At 45.4% G+C, this 16,037-nt stretch overlaps 1 protein-coding gene across 6 annotated transcripts in view; it reads right to left on the bottom strand.

Annotated features, from left to right (window-relative positions):
* LOC115607638 (USP6 N-terminal-like protein) overlaps positions 1-16,037 on the bottom strand; it is an 84,797-nt gene that overhangs the window by 29,985 nt on the left and 38,775 nt on the right. For 2 of the 6 annotated variants that reach the window (XM_030485166.1, XM_030485167.1), the window contains 5 exons: positions 10,555-10,819; positions 3,424-3,497; positions 2,802-2,887; positions 2,005-2,044; positions 1,216-1,296 (listed from right to left, as the gene is read on the bottom strand). In XM_030485166.1, coding sequence (XP_030341026.1) covers positions 1,216-1,296; positions 2,005-2,044; positions 2,802-2,887; positions 3,424-3,489 — 273 coding nt within the window. In that variant the 5' untranslated portion in view covers positions 3,490-3,497; positions 10,555-10,819. Of the gene's footprint in view, positions 1-1,215; positions 1,297-2,004; positions 2,045-2,801; positions 2,888-3,423; positions 3,498-5,294; positions 5,636-10,554; positions 10,820-16,037 lie in introns of those variants that run through there. The other 4 variants (XM_030485170.1, XM_030485168.1, XM_030485169.1 and 1 more) reach the window with 3 other exon arrangements.

Here is a 16,037-nt window from a genome sequence, read left to right as displayed (position 1 = left end):
ATGGAATTTGTTTTACCCACAAGGCCATTAACCAGCTAGTGCTAACTTCTAATTAGAAAAACCAAAGCCATGGGAGAGCCCTTTTTGCCTGTGGAGGAGCACTGATGAACAAAATAATTAGAACCACCCCGAAATGAATAGAAGGATTGTAAAATCCCAAGCCCATCTGCACTCCATCCCTGCTGTAAAATGAAGATAAGGGGTTGGTTTTGTTTTGTTTTAAAAAAAGGACAAGACTGCAGCTGGTCTTTGGCTGTCTGAACCTGACATCTCTCTGGATGGCCAGCTGAGGGGGTGATCCGCTCAATGTTCCCCCTCCAGCTACACAGATATCCTCTGCACAACCTTTCAACTGAGCTCAAGTTTTTCCAGAGGGCTCTCAACAGGACCTAGAAGCAATATAGCTGAACAACCTGCTCCTCCTGCCAAACAAGAAGGCTGCAAAGGCCCTGGCAACAACGCGACTCTGGGCTTCAAGACCCTCTCCTGCGCAGAGCGCCATAAGCAGAGCAGGTCAGGCATAATGCTCCTCCCCCTACCCAACAAGGGTCCTGTCATTAGGTTTAATGGTTTTCTGTTTCAAGAAGTTTGTAATTGGAACATATTACAAATATTATTTATTAAAACCAACATAGTTTTGTAATAGTGTTTGACGCAGTCTCTTTTGAACACCAAAGCTGAGACACAAGGTTGGTGTCTCCATCCTTGATTTACACAGATAGGTGCACACAATCTAACACCTAAGAGGCTTCTCATAGGCTCAGCTAGAAGCAAAATACAAGAGCTAGAAAAAGAATATACGAGGAACATCGGCTGAACTGTATTGGTCACATCTCCCACGCCATTCCCAAGTGGTGGAGACACAGAAACAACCTGCGGCACGCAATGCCCTCTTCTCTCACAGGGAAGGGACCCAGCTAGGCACACGAACATCTCTGCTGTGCTCCTGCTTGCACAGTGTAGCAGAAGTGCAAATGTGCTAGCAGCATTTACAAAACCATTTTAAAACTATGCTAGTCAGAACAGGACTTTTTCCTTGTCTTTTCCCCCAGCAACTTCAAGGAAAGCATTAAAATATTAAAGACTAACTGGAAAATATTGCCTAATTCTACCTGTGATCTCTGATTTCTTTATCAACTTTTTAAAAGCCTGACTCATTGCAAGGATGCACCACTCCCCACCCTCCAGACACAGGCTCTTTCTTTTCCTCCTTACCTTGTCACTGTTTCTGTATTTGCTCCATTTCTTCAGCATCTTTAGCCACTTGTCCACACGTTCAATTTCCTGCTGTTTTTGCTGGTGCAAGGGGGAAGAAGACAGGACAAATTTAAGAAAAAAAGCCCCAGAAGACACCTCCTGAAAACTTTATCTTTAAACTTCTATGCAAAGACCTCACATTGGGGGTAGGAATAATCCACAGGTGCTTGCAGGAACTGGTAATTTCAACCCATGGTAATTAAAACAGCACTGGTAAAAATGACAAGACACGCAGGCTTAATGTAGAGAAAGCATTTCTGAGAGAGTGTTCCTTGACAACAAATATCTTTGCAGGTTCAGCTAGCCTCAAATTGTATCATCATATCAGATAGGCAGAAATGAGATGCTATTTCTTCCCAGTTAGCAGGCTCCTAACAGAGGACATACTCCCAGCTCAGGGGAGATGAGGATAGAGATAATGTTACCTACAACCTCCACTGCTTTCCCCTTTTCAAGCCACAGCTGCTAAGCACTGTGCCAAAGCAGAGGGAAAAACCCCAAACTGCTTCAAGAGGTGCGATTTCAGTGCAGCATGGATAAAGGGAGATGCCTGACCCAGCAAAATAAAAGCTCCAGCAGCTGGGCAACGTGCAGTTCCCACCTCTGTGCGAGCAGCAGTGAGCAGTGGACACCGTTTGCCTGATTCGTTCTCACGCGCACATTTGTTTCTTCAAAACCCATCCCCTCCCCAGCTGGTGTGACAAGGATCTGATCGATACCCATGATGACAGGGCTGGCAGCTCTCACCTTCTCTTCCAAGGCGGTGCAGGTTGGCAGCTCCTGCTCGCTGGAAAAGCAAGGGGTCACCGGTTACTCTGTGGGCAAGAAAGGGTGTGGACGAGCGCTCGGGGACCACCTTGGGCACCTGAGGAGACATGGCTCGGGGGCTTCCTGCCTTTCCTGCAGCTGTCCCCGATGAGAAAGGGGCAAAGGAAGCACCAGACAAAACCCCACCACCCTCCAGAAAGGGTCAGGTCAGGGAGGGAGGATCTCTGGAGAGCAATTGCTTTGAACCCCCCTCCTGTACTAAAAAAGACCTACTATACCAACTTTTTGTTCAGATTTGGAATAAAAACAGTTCTTTTAAGCATTCTCCCCAGGCAGAAGTCATCTAAATCATCTGTGCCCTGCTTAGGATGGGGATTTCTTAAGGGAACTGAGAATGACCATATACCTTTTCTCATCTCTTCCTACCTCTCTGAATCATCAGGTGCAAATGCAAGAGCGTTTCCCTCTGCAACAGACCATGGGCCTTCATGGAAGCACAGGAGCACCAGCCTGCACCTTCTGATGTCAGGCTTGTGAGCCATTGCGAAATGGTTCGCAAATGCGAAACCATTTCTGAGTCTTGCCTTGCAGCAGATTCAAAGCATCAGAGTATTTGAACATGTGTGGTTGAGGGAGGAGGCACATCTAGTCTTTCCTCCTGCATTTGGGACTGATCAAGCCAAGCCACAGAGCAGCTTATGGGTCTGCCATGCTTGGTGCAGATGGATGCACAGACATATGGGTCAGAGAGAACAGGAGAGGGCAGGAGAACTTACTGCAGGAATCCAAACCGGTCTGTAACCTTATACAGCGTAAAATCAGCATCTTCCCACAGGTCAATCTGAGCTCCCTCCTGCCTGCCCTGAAAGCAGAAAGAACACCTGTGAGCTGGCTCCAGCATCGGGAATGCCCCAGTGCCCGCATCCCACCCCCAGTGCCTGCATCCCTCCCCCCCTGCATGCTAAAAGGCATAGAGCTAGGAGACCAAAACCTGCTCTAAAGAGACAAATACAATGCAGGCAAGAGAAAAATGTGCAAGTTCAGCCTATCCAGCATCCTAGTGTGCCTCTGCTATGCGCTGGGAAGGGCTGTATATCAGAGAAACTAGTGCTGTCAGGCATAAGCCATCCTGTGCTAGGGAGCACTGATGCACTGGAAGTCCAGGACCTTTTGGTATCTGTGCCGAGCATATAAGGGATCTGTGAGAAACTCTAGGGATGTGGTGAGAAGCGATGTGCAGGCAGAAGCAGGTAGGGAGAGCTGGCATGAAGCCTGATGGCATGACGGTTACTGGGGTGATGCCTGCAGGGATTCATAAGTTCTTATTCAGAGCAATCCTGATCAATAAAACAGCTTCATCCTTAGCCAGCAGGATGGGGAGAAACACAAGGTTGGTACCTTCTCATACTTGGCAACGATCTCTGCTTTTTCCTGGGCTATTAAAGACTCTATATCTTTCTTCATGTCAGAAGCTGTAAGACAGAAAAAAAAGGGGCCTGGGTTAAGTAAATGTGTACACAGCATGGGAAATATTTTAGGAAATTGCTAATAGAAAAAAACCTTTGCTAACAACTTTAGCTTCCAGCCATATCCTATAGCTAAAATTAGGCTGAGGTTGAAAAGCCCCTGCCTGTACAAAGCGTGCATGCAGCTTGCCGGCACACAGCAGGACTGCCAGCTCCTTGCTCTCTGCACACAAGTGAATTTGAGCAAGGAGGAGTCCTGTCTGCTGGAAGACAAGACATTGTGCCTTTATTCTTAGGCACACACATGCCTGTATGAAAGACATCGTGCTTTTAAATCAAGAAATGCAAACCAGCCACAGAGCCCTTGCACTGCACAGGTCATGCACTAGCTGGGCACTGCACAGTACAGTGCATGGATGACAGCAAACTACCATGCTCTTGCCATCAGCTATGGATGTGAAGCTGCGAGATGCTCAGTAGGGGCATCCAAAGGCAGATTTAACATCAAAGGAGAAACTAAAAGGAGAAGGGTTTGCCTACTGAAGTGTGCATGCAACAAGTAGATTTGCCTCTCTAGATGACTGCCTTCTATATACCCCCTAAAAGAAAAACAACACAGCAGCAAGATGACCACAGAGTCCCCATCCACTCAGAGATGGGCCAGTCTTGATCTAAACAAGACTCAGTCTAGCTCTTTGGGGTCTGTGCCAACTGCTCTGCTTTGTCCCATACACATAGGTATGAGCAAGATAACTTCCCACACCAAACGCAACTCGTGTGTTGTCTTGTAGAAGCCCAAAGGAGCATCCTCCCTATCCAGCCATAGCTAGTTTCTTGCTGTTCACCAAAGAAAAAGGCTGATTTAAGACAGGAGGAGAAAACATGGGCAGACAAACCCCCAAGGAACCACAGTCACCAGGGGTGGCTGCAAGGAAGAGGGCAGAGGGAAGGTTTACCAAGTCCTCCTCCTCTGAAACGGTGATCCGTGACCCAGCTCAGACCACACAATGACAATGACACCACCTAAAGCCAGGCTACTACAAGCCACATTATCCAAATCTTTGGGCTACAGGAGCAACGCAGTAAACTTGTTCTTGAGCAGCTACTGCACAGTGTTTTTACCTGTGGATAGCAGTGATCCTCTTCTCTGCAAAGGGGTGGTAACCAGCGCTTTGGGAAAGCACCAGAGCACAGCAATGCAGGATTTACTTTCCAGCTTTAGATGCAACATGAAGTCAACTGCTCTTTTTTTATTTTCAAAATTCCGTGATTTCTTGTACAAGGCTTTCAAGCCTGTTCTGGGAGGGGAACCACAGATGTTCCAGGGAGCTCCTTTCAAGCCCTACAACAAACCTCTGATATGTATTACTTGATTTGTTTAGCTTTCATATGTTCTGGGTAAATCACCAGATGATTTGTAATGTGACAGGGGGGAAAATATTTTAAGGCTGTTCAAGAACAAGTTTACTTCAAGTTGCCATTGAAGTTCTCTAATGGACACCAGGCACCATCCTGACCTCCGTTCAGGAGGAACCTGAAGGGTTCTTGTAGGATATGCTACCCCAGCTTCTGACTGAAGCTGCATCTGGACGGCAGCATTCGGCACCAGACAAGCCACAGCAGCCAAAGGCATTGCACTTGGGATGACCTGAGGAATGCAATTTTTCCTTAAGGGTAAAAACCCTAGAGCAGTAAGAGAGAACTGGGGGACCTATGATGAGCAAAAGCATTAGTGCTCTCCAAGGCTCAGCCCGCTTCTCTGCGCCTTCAGACATCTGTAACTTATTATTTGTCTCATTTTACCAGCTTCTTAATGCAACCTGCTCGCTGCCACCGTGTCTTTCAGGCACAGATGGAGACTGCCAGGAGATCCATCTTTTCCACACTCTTCATTTTGAAAGCAGCCATTGCTCCCAGTGTGATAGAAATATTAAGCCACACACAATAACCAAGGCAGCTCTTCTGTGACACATTATCAGCCAACAGCACAGGCGATTCACTGCTTTACACTCACTAATACAGACACCAGAAAAAAGCAAACTCTTCAAATTCACAGCAGGAATGGGTGTATCTTTCCTTATTATTGACTCCACAATCAAAACAAAGCAAGGATGGAAATATTAAAGCGTGTATTGTTCCCTTATTTTTCCAAGCTACATCTCTTACTTCAAATGTTCCTGTGAATTTTGCTCAATACATGTTAATCACAGCTTCATTTTTCAAAGTAGCAAGGTCTGAGTAACTGTCTCATGGTGTCATCTAATCTAGCTGTATCTTCTCCTTCTCACATCTTTCTTCTGTGAAGTTTAACTCCAAGACAAATTCACTCCCCCATTTCTGACATTTGTTTCTCGGTTGTTAGTTAAGGGGCCAAAGAATTCAAATTAGGTTCTTTACATGCAGCTAAAAATACAAATATTCTGCAAGTTTGAAGGAAAAAATAAACTGTGTGTCAAATGAAATGGTCATTTTTTCCAAGACGTTTACAAAGAGAAAGTTATTCTGAATGTCTCTGACCACACTCTGTAATAGAATAACTAAAGGAAGAGTGGCTCAGTAGCATGGGAGGGTTTACACAGCAGGAGACAGCAGCAAGACCACATATATTCTGGCTTCTGCTTCTGCGAAAGCCCCTCTGCAGCCAGAAATGCCAGAGTGGTGCAAAGGAGACAGTTTTGCATCTCATGCCTGGAATGTGCACATTTGTTTTCTCTTTCTGCTATAACAGCACAGAAGTCCAAGTTTAGGAAAACTGGAAAGCAGAGAAAATGTTGATGGCAGTGGGAGGGATGGAGATGGCAGGTGGCTGCACCCGCCTTGGCTTCTGACCGTAACCCTGTCGCTTTTTGGAGTACAAAGGCAATGCTGTGCTTGACTAGGTGATTTTCAAAGTACTCTGGAGAAGCAACAGAATAGAGCTTAGCTCTGTAATGGCCTCTGTTGAATAAAGATATTGAATATGGGTATTTTTATTATTTAACAAAATAAATAATGTGGCTAGTTTGAATATTGTATATATAACACAACTGAATGTATGAATTGAATTCATACATTGAATATGGGTATATTTATTATCTAACTCCAGAGTAGCTTGACACCATAAAGTTATAGCATTTGCTTGAGGGAAATTACACATTGTTTATATGAAAACTACTGAGACATTTATTTTCTGGAGAGTTTGATGATGCACATCATTCTGCCTGGATATAAATAGGCTACCTATAAATAGACGCAGCCTGTAACTGCCACACTTGTCCATATATAAGACTGAAGACTTACTTTTTAATACACCACTCAAATTACTTTCTCCAGCTTACCACCCAATTTTTTCTATGAATTCCGTATTTTCTCAGCAAACAGGGTTGGGTTTTTTTTGCATGATAAACGCACAAGGTGAAGCAGCTGTGAAAAGGAATGGTAAGTAAATGTGAACAATGTCAGAATGGCATTAAATAAATTTACTAGGATATAAGCAAAAGATGCCCCAAGACATGCACACTTAAATTCAACTAGGAAACAAAGTTAACAACTAGTTCCTTTGAAAAAGAATGAGTTGAAAAACCCCACCATCTGTCATCTCACACTAAAACTTGCAGCTTCCAATTTAAGGAAGTAAAAATCAATCCCAACAACAGTAAGCTTGAAGATGCTTAATAAAAATGCATGTTACTGCCTACCAGCATGGAACTCTACCTAGCCATCAGCAAACCTGAAATAAAATATCCACGTTTTGAATGAGAACAACGTCCCTGAAATTAATTCACCAGCTGGGACCTCAAGTATTGGCAGCAGAAAGAAGGTGTCTGCATCAAAAATCCAAGACTTGGTCCCAAAATTGTTATCCGTAAATCAGGTTTACTGTTATTACCCTCCCCCAAAAGTCCTGTGTTTTTCCAGTAATACCTGCGGAGCTCCCACTGCCTGGCATGGGGTGGTACCTACCAGGACCAGCCTGGCCAGGAGCATGGGAATCTCTGGCCACCAGTCACTCAACTTACATGTTGCAACCCTGCTCACTGCCCAGAAGAGGAACTGAGCTTTTCCCATGGTCCGGTGGCAGTGCTACTCATGCCATGACCCGAGGAAATGAACACACACGTCCCCTGTCACCCCCAATCTTGACATGATGCCTCCTGCTTATAAACCCATTAGCAATCACCCTGTCTGGTTTGCTCCCTTTGTGCCAGGACCTGCAGAAGACACAGATACTGCCACCTCTTTCCACAGAGGTTGCTTGCCAAGGTCTCCCTCTCCCCACTGCCCAATTTATATGAAACAAGGACAAACTTCCATGAACTCCACCAGGATGCAAGATCAGTATGCAGAATCTGATCCATCAAAAATGCAATTGGCTATGGACTGGAACTGAGACATCAAAGGCTCAGTTGATGGGCCCCGTGCTGCAGAAGGTTGCAGGGGCTGCACATCAGCATGTCTCAAGATGACCTCTCAGCATGGTTCCAGATGTGACTCCTCCGAGCCCTCCTCACAAAGTGGTTTTGCTGTTGCGACCTTGGCTAGAAAGCATTTTCCCAGCCTTTGAATGGAGTAGCTGCGGTGATGCTACCAAGCAACCCATCTGAGCTGCTGAACTTTTAGTCTCTCCAAGCCCTTTCTGCCTCCTTACAAAGAAAGCACAAAAGTTTTACATGCTTTTATATTGGTTTCAGACAAGTTTTATACTGCTAGGCTGCACTAACATCATACTTATATTGCTTGACTTGACCATTTTGCTGCAAAGTGAACTTTAGATTTAGCATCACTTGGCAGAAGGGCTTTTGAAAACTAAAATATCAGTAAAATCTCCTCTTTTCAGAAGTACAACATAGCATCATGTTCTCAACCTTGAGCTAGATTTGGGGATATTCTAGAACCCAATTTTTAAACATTTTATATTGTAGAAAAGTATCTACTCAAGCCACCTGAGGATACAGACTATATGTTTTGGTAACTTCCCCACTCCCGCTGCATCTACCAGTCAGAGCAAATTAAAGGCAAGCATGACGCAGGTGTACAGCAAAATACAGTTGAGTTACGAAATTTTAACTGTTACCTCCCCCAAGGAGAGTCATTTCAACTGCCTGCACCCCTCCTTAGCATGATAGATCTCCAGGGCAAAATGTGTAAAATTTGCATTTTTGCTTCAGTAACCTCTCATGGCTGCTAATGTTTCCCCTGCCCATCTGCACCCAAACCCACAAAAACATATGATTTTTGTTCTGCATGCTATTACAAGCAGAAGGTCATTGAAAAAGGAGAAATGGAGGCAACTTTTGACACCCGTACTGAAACACCATGCTAGCGTGGTATCAAACTGAAACTAGTGCTGTGGAATAAAGTAGTAAAGGTGCGAACTTACTACAACCACATCTACTGCTGCCGAAACTCAACAAGCTGCTGTTCCTGTTTCTTGTTCTATTTTAAAAGCATATTTTAACAGTGTTTTATGTTTTCAGCCATCTAAGATATAAGCCTGCAATTTCTCTTTAAGTGGAACAGGCTTAAAGTAAATGCTTAAGCATCTATGCAAGTGAAAATGCTTATAGGACATCTGCTAAGAGATGAAACTCCTGCATGAGGTGCACCTGCAGTCTGCACCACTTCTCAGCAAAGGACTGCTCTCACTTCTAAAGCTATTACTAGTTTTAACAGTGACTCGTGCAGTCGCACACCCTGGAATAAACCTGGCCACACGAAGCGGTGCAACAGGCTGCTTGCGAAGCGGCTAAAGCAAGCTGCAGAAAGTTGAATAAACCCTATTGGGAGGGGATTTAACTGCATCAAACGGCACCTCAGCATGCTTCAAACCATGCAGGCTATTAGCTATGTGCCACCTCCCCATCCTGGTATAATTTGGGGGGTACAGTTAGCAGCTGCGATCTGAGAGGAGCTGTCATCCCGCATGCTTAAAGCCTCTCAAAAGCAAAGCTGCGGGGTTACACCATCACATATACCTACCAAGCACAGCCAAAATGAGTACGGCTTTGGGTCTGCTTCAGTTGCATTGCCACGACCCAAGAAAACCTCAAAGCCTCATAAGACACCCAGGAGGAGCTACAGGCTGCTGCAGGCAGGTGCTGGTACGCATGCCTGCGTGCCCAGGAGGTGACAAGCCACAGAAGGAAGTGACGGCCATGTGCTGCCAGAAGCAAGCAGAGCTTCTGCTTTACAAGACATGGCTCCCCACACTGAAATCAAGCTGCTACTGAGATTTTGGTACAAGACTGGCCAGCATCCCCACCTCCATCGTCACAGCTGCCACGGTATTGTTTACTAGAAACCCAAATTTCAATCCCAAAATGGACAACACATTCAAGGACCTTACACTGAGGACTTCTGCTGGTCCCCACCTACAGCTCCTCTCTCATTAACAAATCCAGACTGCGAACATCCTGGCCAGGCACCAGCTCCAATACTACACACCATTGACTGCACCAATCTTGGCCCAAATCTGGCACGCACTCACAATCCTGCTACCAAAAAGGAAGCCAGACTTGGACTCACAGTCATTTACAACTTCAGGAATGAAATTACTATCAAGCAGGATGAACCAAGATACAGGAGATCCTGTTTGCATGCTTATTTCCTTGACTACAACAAAAACTCAGGAGCACAGAAGCAAACTGGTTTGCTTGGTTTTTTTAAGGGCACAAGGAGCAGTAACCAGTTGAATTGCAAGGAGGTTTATGTTTTAACTGTCTCAGGGTCTTCGAAAATGACTGCCCATAGATCACTTTAAATGAATCACAGATGTGTTACAGAAAATTCAAACGAGCTCCTATCCCAGTAAACTGTAACTGAAACTGCACTGGATGCCATGTTGGATAAAAACATGCTCACTTCCTTTAGCAGAGCCACTGGGAACACCCAAGTGAGAACCTCATTTTGAGGCCACTAACAAAGTCACAGCATCATCACAGACAAGACCCTACAGATTTATCAGCACACTGACCCACAGCACACAATGGCTCTTGGGGTGATTCTCACCTACTCTGGAGCCAGTTTGTGAGTTCAGAGAAGAAAATGCGGAAATAAAACCCAGCTCCAAGCAACGTGCCCTTACCTGAACCTGGTATCAGGTGCCGAGATGCATCAGCTCAGCTGAACTTGTCTTCTCCCCTGTGGGCATCTACCTGGCAGGAGCTGGTTGTCTCCGCCGCAGGGTGGCGAGGACCCCCAGCCAAATGCGCTTTGTCCTCACTCGTGCTGTTCCAGTTCAGTGAGGCTCTCCCCTTCCCTCTGGCACATGAGAGCTCGCTGCAAGGGGCTGGGAGAAAAGGCAAGGTGGGACGCAATCCACACACAGGCTCTCTCTTCCCCCAGGCTCACTGCAAAGGAAATAAGGGAGTTAAGTTTTCCAGTTTTGGTACAGCAGAGGCACCATCGTTTACATTCAGAGGAAAGATGGATCACATTGGAGTGGGCAGCAAGGCAGCATCTCAGACTGCTGGGGAAGAAATAGGCTGTAACTGGAGGGCACCCAAAGGCAGAAAGTAAACTACACTCGTCTGCGCTGCAAGCAAACCCTTGGTGTAGGTCATGCTCAAATTTTGTTGATTTGGTGGTGTTTTCTGGATGAGTTTCCTCCCCACCCAGCTCACAGCATCAGCCCAGCCAGGACTTGTGCTAATACAGAGGACTCATTATAGGGATTTTGTTTGGGGCTGGGCAGGAGTTTTGTAACTATCTGACCATACGTGCCAGGTATTGAAAACCAGCTGTATGCTTCCAGCTGCACATCATCTTGTCCAGGGTGTTTATCTAGGGATGTTCAGCTAAGACACAACTCAGCACCTGGTTTGCAGCAGGGGAGCTGTGTTTTAGCCCATTTTCTGGCCTGGTTGAGTGCCAGGGGATGGAGGGCTTCCCATGCAGATCTCTGACTCTATCACACCTTTGTACCAGCAAACACATGCTACTGGCAATCCAGCAGGCAGAATATGCCCCCTGCCCAAGCCAAAGGCACAGTATTACACCTGACTTCAGCCGATCTAAGAGCATACTGCTGCCAAGAAGAGATCCAGTGGAGGGTCCAGGCCATTCCTCCAGGACTTTGGTCAGGTTAAGACAAGAAACACGTTACCAACTCGCATGGCAGAAGATCTGGCAGTGCCACCTGAGCCACCTTTCAGCACTTGCAGTACCTACCCAATACATCCAAACAGCTAACACAGTTCAAAGGACACCAGAGCCCAGCATATAGCTATCAGTTTTTTAAAACAAGTTTTTAAGCAATGCTCTGGTTTCACAAGTGTGAAATCAAGACATTACCCCAAAGCGCAATGCTTCTGTTTGAAGCCAGCAAGTGCTGGGAGCCGGAAGTGTGTGTTGATGCTGGGGAGAGGAAGCACAGCTCCCTTTCGTCATAAGCAGCCACTTTAACAACACCACCTCTCCTCCGATCCCACTCACAAGCACCTGCAAATGGACTTTTCTCCACATTCCTGGGCTGTCCTGTGCAGAATTTGCCAGCTGTCACCCCTCCAGCACCTGGATACAACAACTCAGAGACCCCCAAAGTGCAGAAGACTTCACACCCTTTCAGAGTGTTATTATAGGTTACTTTCGTGAAGTAACCTATAATACAGATTACATTATATATACATTATCACTGAGTAACTTATAATAAGGCTTACACACATTATAATGCAGATTACACACATTTCCCAATTTCCTTCCCAATTCGCACCAAGCTTTTAAAGTATGATGGCAAACTGTGGCCACAATGATTAATTCTTTGCCACTAGACTATGGCAATACAATGAAATCTAAATACATTGGCCAAGTCTTCTAGTTACAGAAACCACTCAATGTAAGGCTGCAATTATTTGCTATGCACACTCCCCACAACCAGCTCACACAGCAGCACTGCCAGTAAATAAAACCTCAACCTTCCTGTGCTCCCAGCACGACGTCTTGCTCTCACATTGACCCACATTTCTTCGTGCTCTGCCATGGCACTCAGGTTAACGTCTTCTGCCCAAGCATGGAGATGGGAGGAAAGAAGCAAGACAGCTGATAAAGAGATTTGGTCTCCTCCTTGCTTACGCTCGATAAGCCCAGCCTTGGTGCTTCTGTAAAACTCAGCTGTTGCAATGTCAGAAGACATAAGCTAAACCCTCCAAGCAGAACAGCGAGTCTACAAGCAATTCCTCATCAGCCTCTATTTTTAGACCTCACGGGGAATAATAGAGCATCCAAACAATTTTTTAAGCTCTTTTTGACAGGAACTTATCTTCTCCAGACAATAATAGCAAAAAAACCCCAAACAAACAAAAAAACAGCACAAATAAATCTTAAGATGCGTGAACTTATGTTTTTTAAAAAGCTTCATTATTTCAATGATTTCTCATAAAAAAGGGAATTAAACTAAAGAATGTAAAAGTTCACATGCTGCTTTGAGAATTGAAGACTAATTTTCGCTTTGCATTCTTTCCTTCCTCCCTTCCCATGTCTATAAAAAGCCCAGAAATAGGGGGTGGGGAGGAAGGAAGAGATGTCAACGACCATCCCCTTTTTTTGGGTGATACGCTAACCTGGAAAGGAACTACATAAACACAGAGCTTAGGAACCAGCTTCTTCTGTTTGCTTAAGACTGGAAGAGCAGTTTACATTTCTTTATCCATAAACTAAAGGAAGCTACAACGATGGTCATTCTCCACTTGGACATGCATTCCTCTCAAAGTACTGTATTTTATTCTTTTCAAGCCATGTACAACACCGCAGGACACGCTACTTTTCTCTTTGACCATACCCTGGTCATTCTTGCCTCCAGCTACACATGACAATTTTGGGTAAGCTAAAATCTCTTACTGCATCTCCTTTTGCTATTTAAAACTTCATTGCTTTTCAGCTCGGCAGCCACTGCCGGCTAGAGGCCACCCACACCTAACATGTGCCTGAAGCAGCAGGGTGAGGACATGTATCCTGGCTGATACCTAAGATACTACCCTGGGCACTGTGGAGCAAGTGAAGGTCACTAACCAAAACCAAAGGAACAAGGATGCAAAAATAAGCTACTGTGCTGCCAGCAGCCTGTGTTCTCCTTGGCAGAGAGAGGCGGCATCTTTTTTAAAACACAAATAAGGAAGTAACAAATGTACCATGACATAAAGTCACTGGGACAGCTGATGAAATAAATAGGTAGGAAGTTAAAAAAACCCCACTAATAATGAGATGCAGCTTGTCTATGGAAAGCTTGCCCAAAATAATCACTGAGGTGAATCATTTATAAGTTACAGACATGTTAAAGTGAGACCTATGCTGATTGTGTGGGTCCTGCACCGCTTGCCAGAGCCCCTGGCTCCACCCCATGTTTGGGTGGGGAGGAAGCTTGAGCCATTAGCCTGACCCTGACCCAGACTAATGCCCATCCTCTAGGAAAATATGTATTTTAAATGAGGTTGTCTGAGTACACCCTCATTCCTTCAGCCGCTTTAATGAATTTAATCAGCTCACATTGCCTCCAAATACACAGCCCCATGCAGTAAAATTATTTGTATTTGGCAGCCTCTGCAGAGAACACTCCCTGATCATTTTGCTCGCAGTACCTTGGACTTGCACTACCTTCAAACAGCATTTCAGGATGCTAATGGGTCAGCTGCTGTTAACTTCTTTTCTTCTACCAAAGACCCTTGCAAGCATGTCCAGTAATAGAAAATTTCAGGAAAACAGTAAGTATTTGATCCGACATTCGAAAGTACTGAGAAAATGTCTCCCAAAGCTCTTTTACAGCCTTGAACTATATGGAGGACAGCATTAGGATACACACAATTTTTAAGGAGTTTGAAAGCAATCTTTTTTTAATTACAACATAACCCTTCCCTTCCTTTTTGCTTGTTGATACTTCCTAAAATTACCCCAACTGAACAGCCGCAAGAATTTTTGCTTTTTGTTGTGTGCAAAAGCAACATTTTATATAAACAAGAAAATTTGATGCTTGTGCTTCCTTTGAGGAAATTGTTCACACAGGAAGTCCTCCCCTCGTCCCTTCGTGGAAAACATGTTTATAAAGTCCAACTGGAGGTGAACACTTAAGTCAGACGTAATGTTTCAGCTTACAAAACAGCAATGCTCGTGTAGGACACCCAGTTAAAAGCGGCTTGTTAGCTTAGGAGCCAATATAAAAATAACCGTTTGTGTGTTTGTTTTTAATAGTGTTGAAATCAGTATCTATGTCATTTGGTCAGGGCTCCAAAATACATCTTACAATGTATTTGGCTGTACCACTTTATCATGGTCAATGTAAAACTAAACCTAACTGACACTAAAAATGGATCCATTGAGATTGCTGGGGCTGAAAGTCAGACATGCAACTTTCCTGCCAGGGAAATGAAATGTACTGATATTTTGCAGTAAGCCATGTTACTGCGATAACAGTTTCTGTACTTCAGATGTAAGTGCAATGAAATTATGCTCAGGGGAGTAGTGGAAACATGGCTGGGTGGGTTGGTGCTGGAGGCTGGTAAGAGCCAAGCATAGAAGAGGATGCAAATCTCCTGGTTACTGGCAAAGTGCCACACTGGCCAGTGACCTGCAGCAAGCAGAATCAGCTCCCGGCCATCAACAGCAGCTGAAACCATGGTCCAAGCCCACACCACCAACCAGAAAACCTTGCAAGAGTGGAGCATATCTCATCACTGCAGTGGGGGGGAGTCCCCAGTCCGAGATCAAAGCCATGACAGTCCCCGGCGCAGTGGGTGTAAACAGCTGACACCTTTTCACAACTGCTTGTGGGAAAAAATGAGTCCTCCCCCCTCTTTCCATCAGCCCCACATTCACCCCAAAGACCCCAACAATACATTTTTCCTTTCAAGCGCACCCCCAGCACTTGGGGTACTTCCTAATTAGCTAAACACTGGCCTCTGAAGGGCTCAGCCACAAGTGCTCATGTCCCCATGCTGCTGTCTCAGAGGCTGTACCACACTGGCCATGCTTTCACCTGACCCGTGACAGCGAAGCCAAGCCCCCAGCATGTACCCCTCCACCAGGGAGATGGCAGAGCACTGCCACAGTTCCTGGCATGTACCACTGTGTAACAGCATACACCCCCAGCACTCCTAGGCCAACCAGCTGAACTTGAAATTCAGGTTTGCCAACCCAGTGTCTTCCCCACCTCTGGCTGGGAAACCTCCTGCAATGATCACAACATCAGGAGCAGACATGGATTCAGATTGGTTTCTGGGGAAGAACGTACATCATCTGGTTCATCCCTTACTTTATTCCATGAGACTCAAAGGTGGAAGGGTGGCACAAGGAATGGCCTGAGCCAGCCCCACATTTGGAGTCCAACTCCATGTGGTGCATGGAGAGCCCTGAGCTGGTCTGGTGTGGACCTGAACCCACAGGTGCCACCATGCAGCCCAGTACCAATGGGGATGGGCAACTGAGTGAGCCAGATCACATAGGCAGACACCAAACCAGACGTCATCTTTCCATTTCTAGTTTTTCAGAGGTGTTCGGACAGCGCCTTCGATCAAGTATGCTTGAGAAAGCAACACAAGGAACTTCAAAAAAAAAAAAACCCCAATGCTCAAAACCTCAGTG

The sequence above is a fragment of the Strigops habroptila genome, chromosome 4 (assembly GCF_004027225.2).
Source record: "Strigops habroptila isolate Jane chromosome 4, bStrHab1.2.pri, whole genome shotgun sequence".
NCBI lineage: Eukaryota > Metazoa > Chordata > Aves > Psittaciformes > Psittacidae > Strigops > Strigops habroptila.
This window is presented reverse-complemented; position numbering and strand designations above follow the sequence as displayed.